At 36.1% G+C, this 17,978-nt stretch overlaps 1 protein-coding gene across 3 annotated transcripts in view; it reads left to right on the forward strand.

Annotated features, from left to right (window-relative positions):
• The window catches only part of LOC145307246 (aryl hydrocarbon receptor nuclear translocator homolog), a 37,168-nt gene that overhangs the window by 17,423 nt on the left and 1,767 nt on the right, over nt 1-17,978 (forward strand). For 2 of the 3 annotated variants that reach the window (XR_013875365.1, XR_013875364.1), the window contains exons 6-16: nt 609-712; nt 956-1,108; nt 8,116-8,179; nt 9,409-9,479; nt 9,794-9,871; nt 10,708-10,811; nt 14,043-14,148; nt 15,226-15,266; nt 15,731-15,855; nt 16,042-16,351; nt 17,187-17,321. Coding sequence is in view for 1 of the 3 variants with exons in the window: in XM_080149619.1 (XP_080005745.1) it covers nt 609-712; nt 956-1,108; nt 8,116-8,179; nt 9,409-9,479; nt 9,794-9,871; nt 10,708-10,811; nt 14,043-14,148; nt 15,226-15,266; nt 15,731-15,855; nt 16,042-16,351; nt 17,187-17,322 (1,292 nt within the window). In the remaining 2 variants the exon portion in view is untranslated. Of the gene's footprint in view, nt 1-608; nt 713-955; nt 1,109-8,115; nt 8,180-9,408; nt 9,480-9,793; nt 9,872-10,707; nt 10,812-14,042; nt 14,149-15,225; nt 15,267-15,730; nt 15,856-16,041; nt 16,352-17,186; nt 17,323-17,978 lie in introns of all 3 variants that reach the window. The other variant, XM_080149619.1, reaches the window with a different exon arrangement.

Consider the following 17,978-nt stretch of genomic DNA (forward strand, 5'->3'; position numbering starts at 1 on the left):
CGCTACTTATGGATGTTGTCATCCTTATTTAATTTAAGAAGGTATTTCTTTTAACAAAAACATTATTTAGTTCTCTCTCTCTTTCTTTCTTTCATTTCCTCTTACTTTTTCCTACCTTTTTTCTGCCTGTCTATCATTCTATTTCTTTCTTTCTCTCTCTTTCTCTCTTTATCTTTTTTCTCTCATTCACATTTCTCTCTCCCATTCATTCTACTCTCATTCTCTCTTTCTTTCTCTCTTTCTCATTCAACATTTCTTTCCCTCTCTCATTCTCTCTTTCTTTCTCTCTCTCTCTCTCATCTTTCTTTCTCTCATTCCCTTTTTTTTCTTTCTCTTTCTCATTTCACATTTCTTTCCCTCTCTCATTCTCTCTTTCTTTCTCTCTCTCTCTCTAATGTTTTCTTTCTCATTTCACATTTCTTTCCCTCTCTCTTTCTTTCTTTCTCTCTTTCTCATCTTTCTTTATCTCTTTCTCATCTTTCTTTCTCTCATTCCTTTTTATCTCTTTCTCATTCTCATTCCATATTTCTTTCCCTCTCTCATTCTCTCTTCCTTCTTTCTTTCTCTCTCTCTCTCTAATCAAAACTTATTTTGTTTAAAATATTAAGGGAGAGTGATCTACGTGTCTGACTCCGTGACGCCTGTCCTGAACCATGCCCAGGGTGACTGGTTCGGAGCCTCTCTGTATGATTATGTTCACCCGGAGGATCAGGTAGGATACATATGTTTTTTTTTGTAGGGGCGATTATTCTTGGGAGGGTGGTGATACCCTTCCCCAAAATTGTTATAAACCTTTCCGGAACTTATGATGAGCTATGCAGTTAAGGAAAACCCGATCGGTTCAGCGGTTAGCGAGATCCTTCAATTTAAACAAATAGGAGATCCTGTTGGGTTATTTTATCTAAATCCGGCCCAATCCTCGTGTATTTCTTATTGAAAAGAACTATTATTCCAGGAGAAAGTGCGGGAGCAGCTGTCAACCACGGATAACGGACAGAGCAACGGCCGCATCCTGGATCTAAAGACGGGCACAGTCAAGAAGGAGGGCTCGCAGTCCGCTATGCGGCTCTGCATGGGCTCCAGGCGCGGATTCATCTGCAGGGTCAAGGTGAGATATCCGTTGGAATATAACCGGTTCTCAGCCATACTATCCGCATAATATCCGCGGAAAGCTGTCTATAACACGGAGAAATAAAATATGTATAAAATACAAAGATCTGAAGGGATAAGACAATGGCCGATAAATTGATGTAAATACCCAATGATTCATACACTAAATTACCCCTTATATAGATTAAAATTAGTGGTTGAAACGTTTGAACACTCAATTTAATAAGCTAACCAATTAAAATTCATCTGCAGGGTTTAGGTGAGTTGTTGTTGTTGTTGTGTACTATGTAGGGATCTAAAGGGATAAGACAATGGCCTTTACGGAAAATACGCGAAAAACTGACCCCCTTTTGTTAACACTCTAAAATTGACAGAGCCTTGGAAATCTTCACAATAACAAAATTGCCTTCTATCTTTGATAACAGCTGAGTAAATAACCTTTTATTTATTGTCATTTTCTAATATAGAGTTGCTTCGTTATTAAGAGAGGATGACAACATCCATAAAAACGAAACTTTAAAACGGTAGGACAAACGAACACTTGTAGAGTGTCAAAACTGAATAATCAGAATATAAAGTATAAAAGTCAAATAAAAATATCAAGTAAATTATATTTAATGAAAAACTGCTTAAATACAGAATAATGTTTTAAGAAATACCTACATTTTTAGGACTTGAATATAAAGGTGCTTCGCTTATAACATTGTAGTTTGTTGTCCTAGGAATTAGTTTACCTAAAATCAGGTCAATCGAATTATTTTATCACATAAAAATTTGCTGTTAGAATAGTTAAAAGTCAACATGTTTAAGTTGGACATACGGACATTCTGGTAACGATTATAGAGTTGCTACGCTTTCTAAATCATACCTAACTACTACAGGAATCACCATGCAAAGTTTGAAATCGATAGGTCAATTCTAACATGCCTAATTCAACGAAAAGAGCTAACCGTTATGGACGGACGGACTGACCGGCCCTAATTATAGAAAAGCTTCGCTATTAAAAAAAGATTTAAGCGAACGTGCCTTCTGTTAACTAATCACAGATTTTGTAACATTCCTTAATTTTAAATTTTTAAATGGAGCTTTACATGCCCCCCCCCCTCACGCTTTCCTTATAGAAAAGCGTTAATTTAAAGTTTCAAAGTTTTTAAATAAACAGACAATTCAATTGTAAACGTTTTGGTAAAAAGGACGTAACATGTTAGTTAGGTTAAAATAGATGTAGTGTTAGAGTAAAACACTATAGGTGGAAGGGGTTAAATAACTGTATCTCCATTTCCTAATGACCTTGTACCGACTCTCAATTGGGTCTTTGAAAATCATCCACTGCACTGGTGTCTTGAATATTAACACAGCCAAGTAGCAGAAAACAATTTGCTAGCAGACGAAAAAGGTCATTGGAAAATGGGGGAAAGTAGTTATCTGTTGAGCTAGTATAAATTAGATCTTGAGTAGGGGGGGGGGGGGGGGGGATGGGAAGACTTGAGCAATTGATTGTTGTTGAATTTTGATTATTTTTACTGAGTCATCTTTTTAAATCATATCATCAGCTTAGCTAAGAAAATACAGAAGGGATAAGACAATGGCCGACAAATTTGTGATTTTATGAAAAAATTACCCCTTCTGTAGATTAAACTTAGTGGTTGTTGAAACGTTGAACACTCAACTTAATGAATCAACCAATCAAAATTCACTATAGTCCCCAAAGTTGTTAATCCAAAGAATAAGAAAATTATATATATAAAAATATAACCAAGATCCAATGATGCATAGGGAAAGCTTCACTTAAGAAAAACGCTTAAAATAAGTATTTTTCGCGCATTTATGTGCATTGCGATATCATAATAGTGCATTAATGAGTAATCCAGATCATTTGTAGTCCCGGTACCCAAAGTTTTAAACCAGTTTTCTGCTGAAAGGTTGGGTCCACACTTTTCAATTTTAAACAACAGAAGGGATATTTTGTTCATTATCATTGGGAACGTAATAGTTATTTCTTTCATCGTATTATAAACCGCTTTCCGCGGATATAGAATGTACAATTATGAGTTCAAAACTAGTTTTTTTAGCCCCGAGGTGCCGAAGGCACCGGCAAAAAAACTGGTTTTAATCTTATGATTGTACATTTTTATATTCGTAGAAAGCTGGTTATAATACGATGCTAGACATAGTTTTTTCGTATTGACGAGAACCGGTTCCTATCCACCGGATTCGAATGAATACAAGAAATTTAATTATGGTCTTCTGTCTTAACTAGGGAGAGAGGGGATAATTGGGCTGTTTATTACACTAGTCCTCAAAGTTTTATAATAACGTTTTCTTATTCGTTGGCTTAACAACTTTGGGGACTTTAATCGATCATTTGCCGGTTAGAATTTTGTGCGAGCATAATCTAAACGTTAGCAGCCTTTAAAGTTCCCAAATTTTTTTAAGTACTAGTTACCAGGAACATTTTTCAGTGAACTGCATTAAATCAAGAACGTAGAATATAAAAATTTGCTTTTAAATACAGATTAGTTTATACCTTTAAATTGATATTCTGCTTATTAAGTTTCGACACTAAGTGTTTGTGTCGTTTTATTTCAGAGCTTCGCATTCATGGATGTTGTCATCCTTGTTTTTTTTCAATGAATATAATTGGTTTTCTTTCGTTTAAAACAAGGATGACAACATAAAAAAAAACGAATCTTTACACAATTGTGCCTAATTGTCATAGGAAACACTTTTTAAAAAATAGACAGGCGGAAAGTCTAGATATTCGGTTGTGCCTTATTTTTACGGGAATCATCATTTATAGTTTGAAATTTTTAAAGCAATGTTAACATGCCTCAATTAACGGTTAAAGCTATATTTAGCGGCTACGCCCCTATAAAAAAAAATTTGGAGGGGGGGAGGTTCTAGGGGTGGTGGTTACCTCCCCCCAAAATAGTTATAAACCTTCCCAGAACCTATGATAAGCTACCCTGTAAAGGAGAACCTGATCGGTTCAGCGGTTAGTGAGATCCTTCGGTACAAACATACAAACAAATTCAGACAGACATACATCCTGTTACTTTATTATACGGATGGACGTACAAACTAGGAAGGGAGTGGGACATTGTAAATTACACTGGTACCCAAAGTTTTAAACCAATGCAGAGGTGGATTCTTTTTTTTTTAATTAGGGTCACTACTCGCTGATGAGGCAAAGGGTTATTAACATGAGATTTTGTTTAATTTTTGTAGATTTTTATGTGATTTTGGAGGATTTTCTACTAAAACAATTTTGCCTCACCAGCGAGTAGCGACCCTATTTTTTTAAAAAGAGTTTTGTCTTATTCGTTAACTCAAACTCTTTTGGTACTTTTATAGAACTGTGTTAAGTTGGTTCCAAATTAATTTTGTTTATTATCATTGGGGACGCAAATTAATATATCGTCCTTTGTCTTATCTAGGGAGAGAGGGGATAAATAGACTGTTTATTACAATAGTCCCCAAAGTCCTATATTAACGTTTTCTTATTCGTTGGCTTTATAACTTTGAGGACTTTATTTAATTTTGATTGGTAAGTTCAGTTAGTTGAGTGTCTAAACGCTTCAACGACTAAGTACAATCTACAGAAGGGGGAATTTTTTGTATAATAATTGGGGATGTACAACAATTCAACGGTTATTGTCTTATCTCTAAATATCTCTGCGTACAAACAGACTTAGTAACCACAGAAAAGCTTCGCTTTAAAAAAGAAATGATTTTTAATTGTGTTTAATTACCGTGAAATTTCCTCCGTAAGACGAGAGAGAGGACATTGGGCTGTTTATTACACTAGTCTCCGAAAGTTTTATAATAACGTTTTCTTATTCGTTGGTTTAACAACTTTGGGGACTTTTAATAATTATGATTGGTTGATTAATTAAGTTTAGTGCCTAAACGTTTCAACCAATTATTGTAATCTACATAAGGGGGTGATTATACGTATCATCATTGGGGATGAACATCAATTTATTGGCCATTGTCTTTTCCCTTCAGATCCCTATATTAGAGTGCCCTTATAGTCCAAGCTATTATATTAATGTACTGGCGGCTACGCCCCTAGAGCTTCTAGGGTCGATTTCTCTTGGGAGGGTGATGGTACCCTCCCAAAAAATAGTTTTAAGAACTTACAAGGACCTATGAAGAGAAACACTGGAAAGGAGAACCATATTGGTTCAGCGGTTAGCGAGATCCTTCGGTACAAACATACAAAGAGAGAGAGACAGACATCGTTCTACTTTATATTATAGATATGTTAAAATATTATATAAATAATAATTTTAGAAAATGTCATTTTAAAAATCAATAAAATCGATTCTAATTAGTGACTTTGATCATTTAATTTGTTGGTTGACAGTCTTATGTTTAGTTGTAAACATTTTTTGGGGTGTACATAAAATCGGCCATTGTCTTATCCCTTTAGATCCCTGGTAGAGTCCCCACACCCTGAATAAAATACCAATTTAGGATTAAGGGAGGAACAAAATTAATTTGGGAGGAGCGTAGTAGAGAGGGGGGTGGGGGCACTATTGTAGATATCTCGTGATGGGGTATTTTCCCTTATCGAGCTTAGACCCCTTCCCCCCAATCCACTTATTTGAAATAAAGTGAAAAAGGGGGGAGGGTTAGTGTTTCGTTTGTGAGATAAGGTTATTTCGGCTGTTTGCAAGACTTTAATGAACAAACATATGTATTTACAGGCAGATATTCTATCTAATATATAGTTGAAATATTATATTATATTTTTAGAAAAAATTACATTTAAAAAATCAATAAAATCGATTCTTATTAACTTTGATCATTTAATTTGTTGTTTTGATTAAAGGGATCTTAAGGGATAAGACAATGGGCGATAAAGTAATTTCGTACCAGAGTTTTTACATTAAAAGGGTACTTTTGATTATCATCATTGGGGGGATGTACATCAATTATTAATCATCCATTGTCTTATCCATTAAGATCCCCGGGCATCAGAAATCGATAATGACACAAATTTGACGTTTTATCATATTTTGACAATAAGGCTTACATATCAGGGATATAAAGGGATAAGACAATGGCCGATAAATTGATGTACAATGTACATACCCTATGATGATACACAAAATGACACCTTCTGTAGATTAAGATTATTGGTTGAAACGTTTGAACACTCAACTTAATGTATCAACCAATCAAAATTCAATGAAAGTCCCCAAAGTTGTTAAGCCAACGAATAAGAAAACTTTATTATAAAACTTTGGAGACTAGTGTAATAAATAGCCTATTGTCCCCTCCCTCCCTGCGTTTTATCATATTTTGACAATAAGGCTTAAATATCGATTTTAAGCTTTGCTGGCGTTTCAGGAAGGGAGGGGACAATTGACTGTTTATTATACTAGTCCCAAGGTTTACAATGACGTTCTCTTATTCGTTGGCTTAATAACTTTGGGGAATTGGTTTTTGATTGAGTGTTAAACGTTTCAACCACGAATTGTAATCTACAGAAGGGATTCTTTTTGTATCAGCATTGTGGATGTACATTAATTTATAAAGGCATTGTCTTATCCCTTTAGATCCCCAAAGTTTACAATGACGTTTTCTTATTCGTTGGCTTAATAACTTTTGGGATTGATTTTTCATTGGTAGATTCATAAAGTTTAGTGTTCAAAAGTTTCTTCATTGTAATTTTTATATCATTATTGTGGATGTACATCAATTTATCAGCTATTGTCTTATCCCATTATCATTTAGCTTAATATAAGTAATTATTAGTAGGATAAAGTTTTATCTATCTATTTATCCATCTATCTATCTATCCAACTACCTATTTATCTTTCAGGTTGCCTATCTACCTATCTAACTGCCTATCTATCTATCATACTAACTTTCTTTCTATCTAAATGAGTTATTTAAGCAAACATAATTTAGCATAAATGGATATTTAAATTCCTCGGCATTAAATGATCGATCCATTTATGCTAAATTTTGTTTGCTTAAATAACATTCTAATGCAACTAAAAGGTGATGTTAGCAAATAATTTCTTGAATAAAATCATAAAACGTTTTTTCATTTAATTTTAATTTTTTTCACTGTTGTGTTTTTGTTGTACATTAAAATTTAAAACAAAAAAAAATCTTCCAAATTAAATAGAAAAAATCTTTGAATTATTGGTCAATTTAAGTTCAAAGATTTTTTTTCATTGTAAAAATTTAATTTTTAAAAAAAAATCTTTTAACAAAAAAAATTATCATAATCCAAGATGGCGTCAATACATGTAAAATAATATTTTCAAAACAAAAAATTAAAACTTGAATATCTTTTTTCACAGATTGAATTTCAAAAATCGGTCTGACAGTTTTTCCAAAGTCGGTGAGATCTATCGAATGGAAAAGATTTGAAACTGATAGAACATTTCTTAATACTAAAACATATTTTTTCTCACGTTTTTTCCCATGCTCAGATATTTTTCCCATGATTGAAAAAAATGAAATTAAATGATCATTTAATGCCAAAAAATGGTTCTTACACTCGAAAAATTTTCCCACACTTTAAAAATATGAATTAAATGATAATCATATGTATCATTTAAATTACAATGTTTGAATAAAAGAATATTTACTTAAACCAAATATCGCCTTTTTTGCAATGCAAACTATCTATCCAACTGCCTATCTATCTATCCAACTATCAATCAAGCTTTATTAATATTTGCTCAGATTGGTAACTATTAAAGTACCTACCTATCTATCCAGCTGCCTATCTATCTATCTATTCAATTTAACTATCTATATATCTCTCTCTCTTTTTTTACAGGTTGGCAACTATCTTTCTATCTATCCAGCTGTCTATCTATCTATCTCTTCAATTTAACTATCTATCTCTCTCTCTCTCTCTCTTTTTTTTACAGGTTAGCAACGATCGTTCTATCTATCCAGCTGCCTATCTATCTATCCAACTGCCTATATCTATCTATCTTGTCTATTCAACTTTCTATCTATGTATCTATTAAGGTTGGCAATGTATCCCCTGAAAGCCTTGGCTATATGAACAGAGTAAGACAGAGGAACAGCTTAGGTAAGTTTCAACATATAAAGTTTCAAATTGATAGGACAATTCTTATATTTAAACCTTCAAAGGACATGGGAAATATCAATTAAGGGGGGGGGGGAGTTATGACACTTTTGCGTAAACAGTGATTATAGGCTTTGTCTTTGAAGTGAGAGGATAGGTTATTTCATAAAAAAATTTCCTTTTGGAATGTAGTTGTCTCTGGACAGGTAAAAATGAGTCACAGGTCAACTTATCAATCAAAATATGCATCTTTTTGAATGCTATTTACATATTTGAAGATAAAATATGCATGTTTGTTTTATAAGTTTAACTCATCATAATTTTTTTTTAATTTTTTAAAAAAGTGTCAGAACTTCCCCCTCCCCCCTTAGTGTAATTTGTGTCGAGTGCGCTACCCTCATACTAGAGATGTTAAAAATGGTTCCTACTGCTGCTATATCAGGCACGTGACACTAATAGTGAGAGTATGGGGGGAATGCCTTGGCTCTTAAACAGGCGCAACTCATTACCATGCACAGTTAGAACTTCCAAACAATGGTCGTGCAATCAAAGGGTTTGTTTTCTGTTGCTTAACCTAGTCCATGGGTTTTGCATCACTTAACAATCAGATGATGCTTTGGCTTCTCTTAGAATTGAAATAGATTAAAAGTGTTATGGATGTAGAATATTGTACGTGGATATTATGACAAGGGCAAAATTGTCGCCAAATTAGGTTGGTAGCAGGGGGCATCATTTATTGGTCAGTTCTTTATTTATTAGATTGGGAGGAGATGGGGAAAAATAGATTGATGTGGGGGATCGTTATTTTAGCCCGCTTCAAGTTTTACTTTAATAGAGTATTACCAAAGAATAATAAATCCGTTGTTTTATCTCATTCCTATATATGAGAACAACATCCTTATAATAAAGTAACAGGATGTCTGGTTGTCTCTCTATTTGTATCGAAGGATCTCGCTAACCACTGAACCGATTGGGTTTTAGTTAACAGGGTAGCTTCTCATAGGTCCCGGGAAGGTTTATAACTCAAACTATTTGAGGTTAGGTAACCACCACCCTCCCAAGAGAAATCGCCCTAGAAAAAAATATCCCCCCCCAAAAAAAATTGTAACTTTTTAAAAAGATCTATAAAATGGGTTTTGGTGTTGAACTTCCCGCTCCTCAAGTGCCCCTAGAGACCTCTAGGGGCGTAGCCGTTAGTAGTCATTATAGTAATAGTTAATATTTATATTTAGGCCCCTCTAGAGATGGGAGTAACTATGCTGTAGTCCACTGTACTGGATATATCAAGAACTGGCCGCCACAGGTATTTATAGATTGATTGATTGATTGATGAATCGATAGATTGATTAATGGGGGGGGGGGGGTTTGTACACTTTTTGGCCTGGCCGTTAGGGCTTGTTTTTATAGTTATCAACCCAATTCTTTTTCATAAACTCTCTTATATGATTGGATCTACCTGTAAAACTTTGAAAATTTAATTTTGGGTTTTTCCTTGGAAGGGTAAGTGGGGCAAAAGACGCCACAAAACACTAAAATGTTCTTAGCTTATTTTTAAAGATATCAAGCTGATTTTTTTTAATGAAAACTTAAAAATAATTGATTGATTTATTGCGACAGGGGCTTCACATGGACAGATCTGAAGAGGAGATGCACGCCTCCAGTTCTTGTTGTCTTGTGGCCATCGGCAGACTCCAGGTACCCAAAGTATAATGAATTGGTACCCAAAGTTTTATAAATTGGTACCCAAAGTTCTATAAATTGGTACCCAAAGTTTTATAGATTGGTACCCAAAGTTTTATAAATTGGTACCCAAAGTTTTAGAAACTGGTACCCATAATTTTATAAACTGGTACCCAAAGTTTTATAAACTGGTACCCATAGTTTTAGAAAATGGTGTCAAAAGTTTTATTAACTGGTACCCAAAGTTTTATAAAATCCAGTTTTAGGATGTTTGTTTGTGTGTCTGTCCAGAGTGTGAGAGGAAATTTTTTTTATTGCACTAGACCGCAAAGTTTTAAATAATGTTCTCTTATTTGTGGGCTTAGCAAATTTGGGGACAAATTTTGACTGGTTGGTTGATTAGTTGAGTGTCCAGACGTTTCAACGAATAATTCTAATCTACAGATAATATTGTGTATTCCATCTATTTACCGACCTTTGTCTTATCCCTTTAGATCACTGGTGTCTGTCTGTACTGAAGGATCTCGCTAACTAATGAACTGATATTGTTCTTCTTTATAATGTAACGTGATTTTTTCTGCCCCTTTTCAAGATAGAAGACTCAAATTTTCAGGGATTAAACAAGTTTACATTTTGAATACTTCTATTAAGTTTCATTGAGATTTGCTTATTGATTAAGGTGCTATATCGATTCCTAGTTTTTTAAGTGTTCAAGGTTTTATTTAACTCGTAGTCAAGATAGATGGCTGAAATTTTCAGGGATTAAATAAGTTTACGTTCTTCAAAGTTTCAGCAATTACTTGGGGTGCTAGATCGATTCTTAGATTTTTAAGTTTTCATGTTTATTTTAGGTGACATCAAGTCCGAACGCGAATGATTTGAGTAGCTCCGAGTCTACCCATGAGTTTGTGTCTCGCCACAGTATGGAGGGCAAGTTCACCTTTGTAGATCATAGGTCAGTATTCATTCGTGGATTTCCCCCCCCTCCCCGCTTTTTTTGGAGGGAAATCAACCATGGTTGGCAAAAAATCCGGGTTTTTCTAGAAAAGTCTGCGGACAATTGAAAAGTCTGGTTTTAACCGGTTAAATAGCTCCGAGTCTACCCATGAATTTGTGTCTCGCCACAGTATGGAGGGCAAATTCACCTTTGTAGATCATAGGTCAGTATTTATTCGTGGATTTCCCTCCCCCCTTCCTATTTTATGAGGGAAGATGGCCATGGCTGGCAAAAAATCCGGGTTTTTTATAGAAAAGTCCGCGGAGAATTGAAAAGTCAGGTCCGTCTGGAACGGTTAGCTCTATTTTTTGATAATTCAAGCATGTTAGAATTGTCCTGTCGATTTCCAACTTTGCATGATTATTCCTATAATAGTTATGTACGACTTAGAAAGCGCGGCAACTTTATAATCGTTACAGACATAAAAATTTCTTAAAATGATGAGAAAGGGAAAGGTAGGTTGCGGGTAAAATTCCGTAAAGGTGTGTGTTTTAAGGCTTAAAAAAAGTAGTAGAACGATAATATTCACTAAATATGAGTATTTCTTATGGAAAAGAACTATAGACAAAAATTTTTTTCTCAAAAGTTAACATAAATTTTTATCGTTCTACTACTCTGTTTTTAACTTAAAACACACAACCTTTACGGATTTTACCAGAAACCTACCTTTCCCTTTATTTTTAACGGGGGGGGGGGGGGGGGGGTGAAATATTTTTGCAGCAGGGTAAATAGGGTGTGCAAAAAGAAAAGCGTTCATTTTAAAAATTCAAATTGCGCGGCTTGTGTTTGTAGTACAAAAGTGTTAAGCATACCGTTATGAACCGCAATAAACTCTAAATTTTGGAATTATAAGAACGGTTCCTGTTCTACAAATAATTTAGGAGCTAGGTGGAAAAATGTCCAAAATTTACACGCAAGTCAAGTTTCATATTTATATTTTAACATTGATACAAGCCGCGCTTTATGATTTTTTTTAAAATGTCCGCATTTTGTTGCACACCCTTTACATACATACAGACATACAGACAGACAGACAGACAGAAAGGAATTTTTATTATCTAATCAAGAGGTATTCATATCAATGGCACGAAATTTTTTTTTGTAAAACCTAAGCTTTTCTTTGTTTAGGGTCCGTACGTCCGTTCCTAATTGTTATCTCTTTTCGATAGGACATGTCAAAATTGTCCTATCGATTTCAAACTTTGCTGGATGATTTTGATTTAACTTAGGTATACGGTAAGATTGTCTTTAGTCAGTTCTGACACCGACACAGGTGTTTAATGTTCGTTTGTCCTACCATTTCAGAGCTTCGCTTTTTTTTGGATATTGTCTTCCTTGTATTATTTCATTATTTCAGAGTGCCCAATCTTGGGTTCACACCTCAACCTCCCCCCTCCCCCCCTCCCTCCATTTTTTGAGGGAAACCGTCACTGATTATTTTAATGATTTTGGGGTAGCCAACATCCTTGTTTCATTCAAACGCCCCCCCCCCCCTTCTTATTTTTAAAGGGAAACCGCCAAGGGTTGGCAAAAACCCGAGTTTTTTTTTAGAAAAGTCCACGGACAGTTAAAAAGTCCGGTTTTAACTGGTTAAATCGTGGAAAAAAACAGAATTTTCTAGAAAAAGTTAAATTCTATTGTTTTTTGGTATTATCCTCTTTGAAATTTTTATTAAATTTTGAAAATTTTTGTGACAACACCCCTTCATGGGTGTTTCTATGTATTTTCGCAGTAGCTTCTCTCCTATTTTTAGCCCCTGCGCCAATTACCAATTGCCTAACCCTGCGGTGCAATCACCTAACACAATATAACCTAACCTAACATAAAATAACCTATCAAAAGCTATTTTCAAAATACTACGAAGAGCCCCTTCAGGGGCGTTTCTACGAAAGGGACTATACCCGAAAATTTTTATGATTTTGGAGGGAAACCGCCACTGATTATTTGTTTATATTTTCAGGGTGGCCAACATCCTTGGGTTCACCCCCCCCCCTCCATAATTTTGGAGGGAAACCGCCACTGATTACTTTTCATATTTTCAGGGTGGCCAACATTCTTATTTTTACCCCCCCCCCTCCATATTTTTGGAGGGAAACCGCCACTAATAATTTTTATATTTGCAGGGTGGCCAACATTCTTATTTTCATCCCCCCCCCTTCCATATTTTTGGAGGGAAACCGCCACTAATAATTTTTATATTTGCAGGGTGGCCAACATTCTTATTTTCATCTCCCCCCCCCCTTCCATATTTTTGGAGGGAAACCGTCACTGATTACTTTTCATATTTGCAGGGTGGCCAACATCCTTGGGTTCACCCCCCCCCCCCCTCCATATTTTTGGAGGGAAACCGCCACCAATTATTTTTATTTTTCAGGGTGGCCAACATTCTTATTTTCATCCCCCCCTCCATATTTTTGGAGGGAAACCGTCACTGATTACTTTTCATATTTGCAGGGTGGCCAACATTCTTATTTTCACCCCCCCCCCCTCCATATTTTTGGAGGGAAACCGCCTCTAATAATTTTTATATTTGCAGGGTGGCCAACATTCTTATTTTCATCCCCCCCCCCCTTCCATATTTTTGGAGGGAAACCGCCACTAATGATTTTTATATTTGCAGGGTGGCCAACATTCTTATTTTCATCCCCCCCCCCTTCCATATTTTTGGAGGGAAACCGTCACTGATTACTTTTCATATTTGCAGGTTGGCCAACATCCTTGGGTTCACCCCCCCCCCTTCATATTTTTGGAGGGAAACCGCCACCAATTATTTTTATTTTTCAGGGTGGCCAACATTCTTATTTTCATCCCCCTCTCCATATTTTTGGAGGGAAACCGTCACTGATTATTTGTTTATATTTGCAGGGTGGCCAACATCCTTGGGTTCACGCCCCCTTTTATTTGGAGGGAAACCGCCACCAATTATTTTTATTTTTCAGGGTGGCCAACATTCTTATTTTCATCCCCCTCTCCATATTTTTAAAGGGAAACCGCCACCAATTATTTTAATGTTTTGCAGGGTGGCCAACATCCTTGGGTTCACACCCCCCTCCCTTTCTTTCTGTTTTGGAGGGAAACCACCACTGATTATTTTTTTTTAATTTTCAGGGTGGCCAACATCCTTGTTTCATCCCTTCCCCTTCCTATTTTTGGAGGGAAACCGCCACTGATTACTTTTCATATTTGCAGGGTGGCCAACATCCTTGGGTTCACACCGCCCGAGCTGCTGGGCAAATCTTGTTTTGATCTGATACACACAGAGGACCTTTCTCACATGAAGGACAGCTTCGATCAGGTACCCAAAGTTTTAATATAGCTGGTACCCAAAGTTTTATGAATTGGTACCCAAAGTCTTATTTCAACTGGTACCCAAAGTTTTATAAATTGGTACCCAAAGTTTTATAAACTTGTACCCAAAGTTTTATAAACTGGTACCCAAAGTTTTATAAACTGGTACAAAATGTTTTATTAACTGGTATCCAAAGTTTTATTAACTGGTACCCAATGTTTTTAAATTGGTACCCAACGTTTTATTGATTGGTACCCTAAATTTAATTTTAACTGGTACCTAAAGTTTTATAAATTGGTATTCAAAGTTTTATGAATTGGTACCCAATGTTTTTTAAATTGGTATCCTAAATTTAATTTTAACTGGTACCCAAAGTTTTATAAACATAAATTGGTACCCAAAGTTTTTAAATTGTCACCCTAAATTTTATAAACTGATACATACAGTTTAATAAACTGGTACCCAAAGTTTTATAACCAATCTCACTTAATGGTTGGATTAAAAAATTGGGTATTTTTGCTAAATATTGATTGGTTGGTTCCAAACTAGTAGTCTATAACTTTTCAACCAATTATTATAATCTATGATATAGGTAAATTTGTTTATTGTAATTGGGTAAGAACATCAATTTTTCGTCCATTGTCTTATCCATTAAGGTCCCTAGGCACGGGGGATGATATATATTAAGGGATAAGACCATGGATAATAAACTGATGACCAACAAAATTTACCCCTAAATTTTTGTAAATTAGAATCATGGGTATTATCCTCTTAGAAATATTCTTTTCAATTTTGAAAATTTTATACAGAAACAGAGAGATAGCTAGATATGAAATAATAGCTATTTCTCGCATCGTATTAAAAACAGCTTTCCGCGGATATAAAATGTACAATTATAAGATTAAAACCAGTTTTTAGCCCCGATATGCCGAAGGCACGGGCTAGAAAACTGGTTTTAATGTTATGATTGTACATTTTTTGTATTCGTAGAAAACTGGATATAGTACGATGCTAGACATAGTTTTTTCGTATGGATGAGATATAAAACGGTTTTGAGTGAAATTAACCTCCATAATTTTTCAGGTGATCAAAATGAAGGGCCAAGTTTTTACTTTTATGTACAGGTAAACATTTATTTGTTTTACATACCTTGTCCGTCTGTCTGTCTGTCTATCTGTCTGTCCGTCCGTCTGTCCGTCCGTCCGCCTGTCTATCTATCCGTCTGACATCCATGTTGTCATCCTAGAAATATCAAGAAATCATTTTAGATTTGGTGCTGATATATAATATTTAGATGCATAGCATATTTAAACTGACTCCTACCATAAGAAATCAAATGTTGTAAAACTGTCATTAGAGTAAATGCTACTAGAGTGCCCTTTATATTTTTTTTATTTTTGTTATCCTTATTTCCCTATTATTTTTGTTTCTATATAAAACACTCTTTACTCTTTGAATTTTTCTCTCTTTAATTCTAAGAATAATAATTAAAGAGTTGTGTTATATTTAACGCCATTAGTGTTTTGATAAATTGCGAAATTTCGCGCCGTTTTTTTATTTGTTAACAACAACAACAACGACATTTCAGATTTCGCGCCAAAAACGGAGAATGGCTGTGGATCCGGACTTCAGCCTTTACCTTTGTAAATCCGTACACTGATGAAATTGAGTATATTGTGTGTACAAACAGTCTAGCCAAATCTTCTGCTACAGGTAATTGGTACCCAAAGTTTTATAAACTGGTTCCCAACATTTTTTTCAACTGGTTCCCAAATTTTTATAAATCATTTGTGGAAAAGTTTGAACACCTTGAACAGACAGACTGACAATAAGAAAAAAAAGAAAATATCCGCGGAAAGCTGACTATAATACGCTGCAATAAATAACTATTATTTGCAGGACTAGCAGCTACAGCCGCAGCTGGCAGCACAGAGCCGCTAGCCGCCACAGCCGACTACAGACACACAACACCCAGTGGTTTGGACTACAGCCTACCCGCCGCGGCGGCAGCGGCTGCCGCAGGCGGTTACGGTGGTTATGCCGCCAGCGGCTACGACCCGACGCCGTCGCCGGTTGCTGCCGAGGCTGACAGCCGCCCGACGCCGCCGCATTCTGCGGCGGCCGCCTGGCCTGCACATCCCACCGCGAATACGCCGCAGCCCGCCAATACGACGGATTTTTATCCCGGCTCTCCGCGTTCTCCCACCAAGTAAGTTTTTTTTTTTCCAGTATCCTGGCTTCTCAACCGATTAATATCCGTTAGATTAGAACCGGTTCTAATAACCATTTTCTTTTATCCTTATCCATTTATCTTCCTTTATCTATTTTATGTATATCTATCTATTTAGTTAACCAGCTATCTATAAATCCATTAAAAGGAAGCCTGCAAGAATTACAACTGCTGAAAGACTGCCACAAGTAGACCCAATAACTAAAATGTCATTTTAAAATGCCTATAACTATTTTGTTGTTGAAGCTGGAGGCTTCAAATTTTGGGTATTGGGTCTACTTGTGGCAGTTTTTCAGCTGTTAAAGCGGTTTATTTCCTGCAGGCTTCCTTTAAACAGCTATATAATCTATTTATCTCTATATCTAATATCTATCTATTTATATATCTATCTTTATAATAAAGTAACAGTATGATTGTCTGTCTATTTGTCTGTACCGAAGGGTTCTCCTTTACAGGGTAACTTCTCAAAGGTCCTGTGAAGGATTATAACTATTTTGGGAGGGCACCAACACCTTCCCTAGAGAAATCGTTCTTGAAAAAAATACCCCCCTCCAAAAAAATGAAAAATTGTATTTTTTTCTTATTAAAAAATAATATATAATAAAATTTTTGGATCTCCCCCCTCAAGTGCCTATACAGGCCTCTAGGGGCGTAGTTACTAGTTTATTTATATACCTATACAAATCTATCTATCTATCTATTTTATCTTTATCTCTCTATGCCTTTAGATCTCCATTTAAACAGCTATCTATCTATTTATGTATCTATCTCTTATCTATCTATCTATACATTTAATCTTTATCTATTTGCTCAGCGGCTACCGCCCACCCGCAGCTGGTCACATGTGGCAGCAGTGGAACAATGGCCAACCAGCCGCGGACAACCAGCCGGCAGCTGCAGAAACAGCTGGCGGTGTTCAAGACATGCTCGGGCTTATGGGGGCCCACTCTCAGGAAATAATATTAGATAAATAAAAAAGTAGCCCAAAGTTTTATAAATTGGTACCCAAAGTATACGAGCGGCTTCGCCCCAGGACTTAATTGAAAAAAAATTAAGTACCTCTGGAGATGCCACAACAAATTTCAAATAATTTTTAAAAATTGGGGGCGGGGATTTTTATATTTTGTGGGGGTTATCCTCTTAGAAATTTTTTTTTCAATTTTAAAAATTCAAGTACCCCTCCCCCCCCCTCCCCCGCCGCAGCGCTCGGCTCCCTAGCCTGCTTAGCCGCAGCGCTCGGCCCCCTTGCCTGTCTAGCCGCAGCGCTCGGCCCCCTTGCCTGTCTAGCTGCAGCGCTCGGCCCCCTTGCCTGTCTAGCCGCAGCGCTCGGCCCCCTTGCCTGTCTAGCCGCAGCGCTCGGCCCCCTTGCCTGTCTAGCCGCAGTGCTCGGCCCCCTTGCCTGTCTAGCCGCAGTGCTCGGCTCCCTAGCCTCTAACCTAACCTAAAATAGTTGTTCGAGGGGGGGGGTACTCAAATTTTCAAAGTTGAAAAAAAAAGGATAACGCCAAAACTAATATCATTGTTACCTACGGACAGGCTACTTATGGTTTCCAAAGTTTTATAATTAAGTACCCATAGTTTTAATTATAATCTAATATTATTTTTC

Source organism: Acartia tonsa, chromosome 15 (genome assembly GCF_053477335.1).
Source record: "Acartia tonsa isolate MP-2025a chromosome 15, ASM5347733v1, whole genome shotgun sequence".
NCBI classification, from domain to species: domain Eukaryota; kingdom Metazoa; phylum Arthropoda; class Copepoda; order Calanoida; family Acartiidae; genus Acartia; species Acartia tonsa.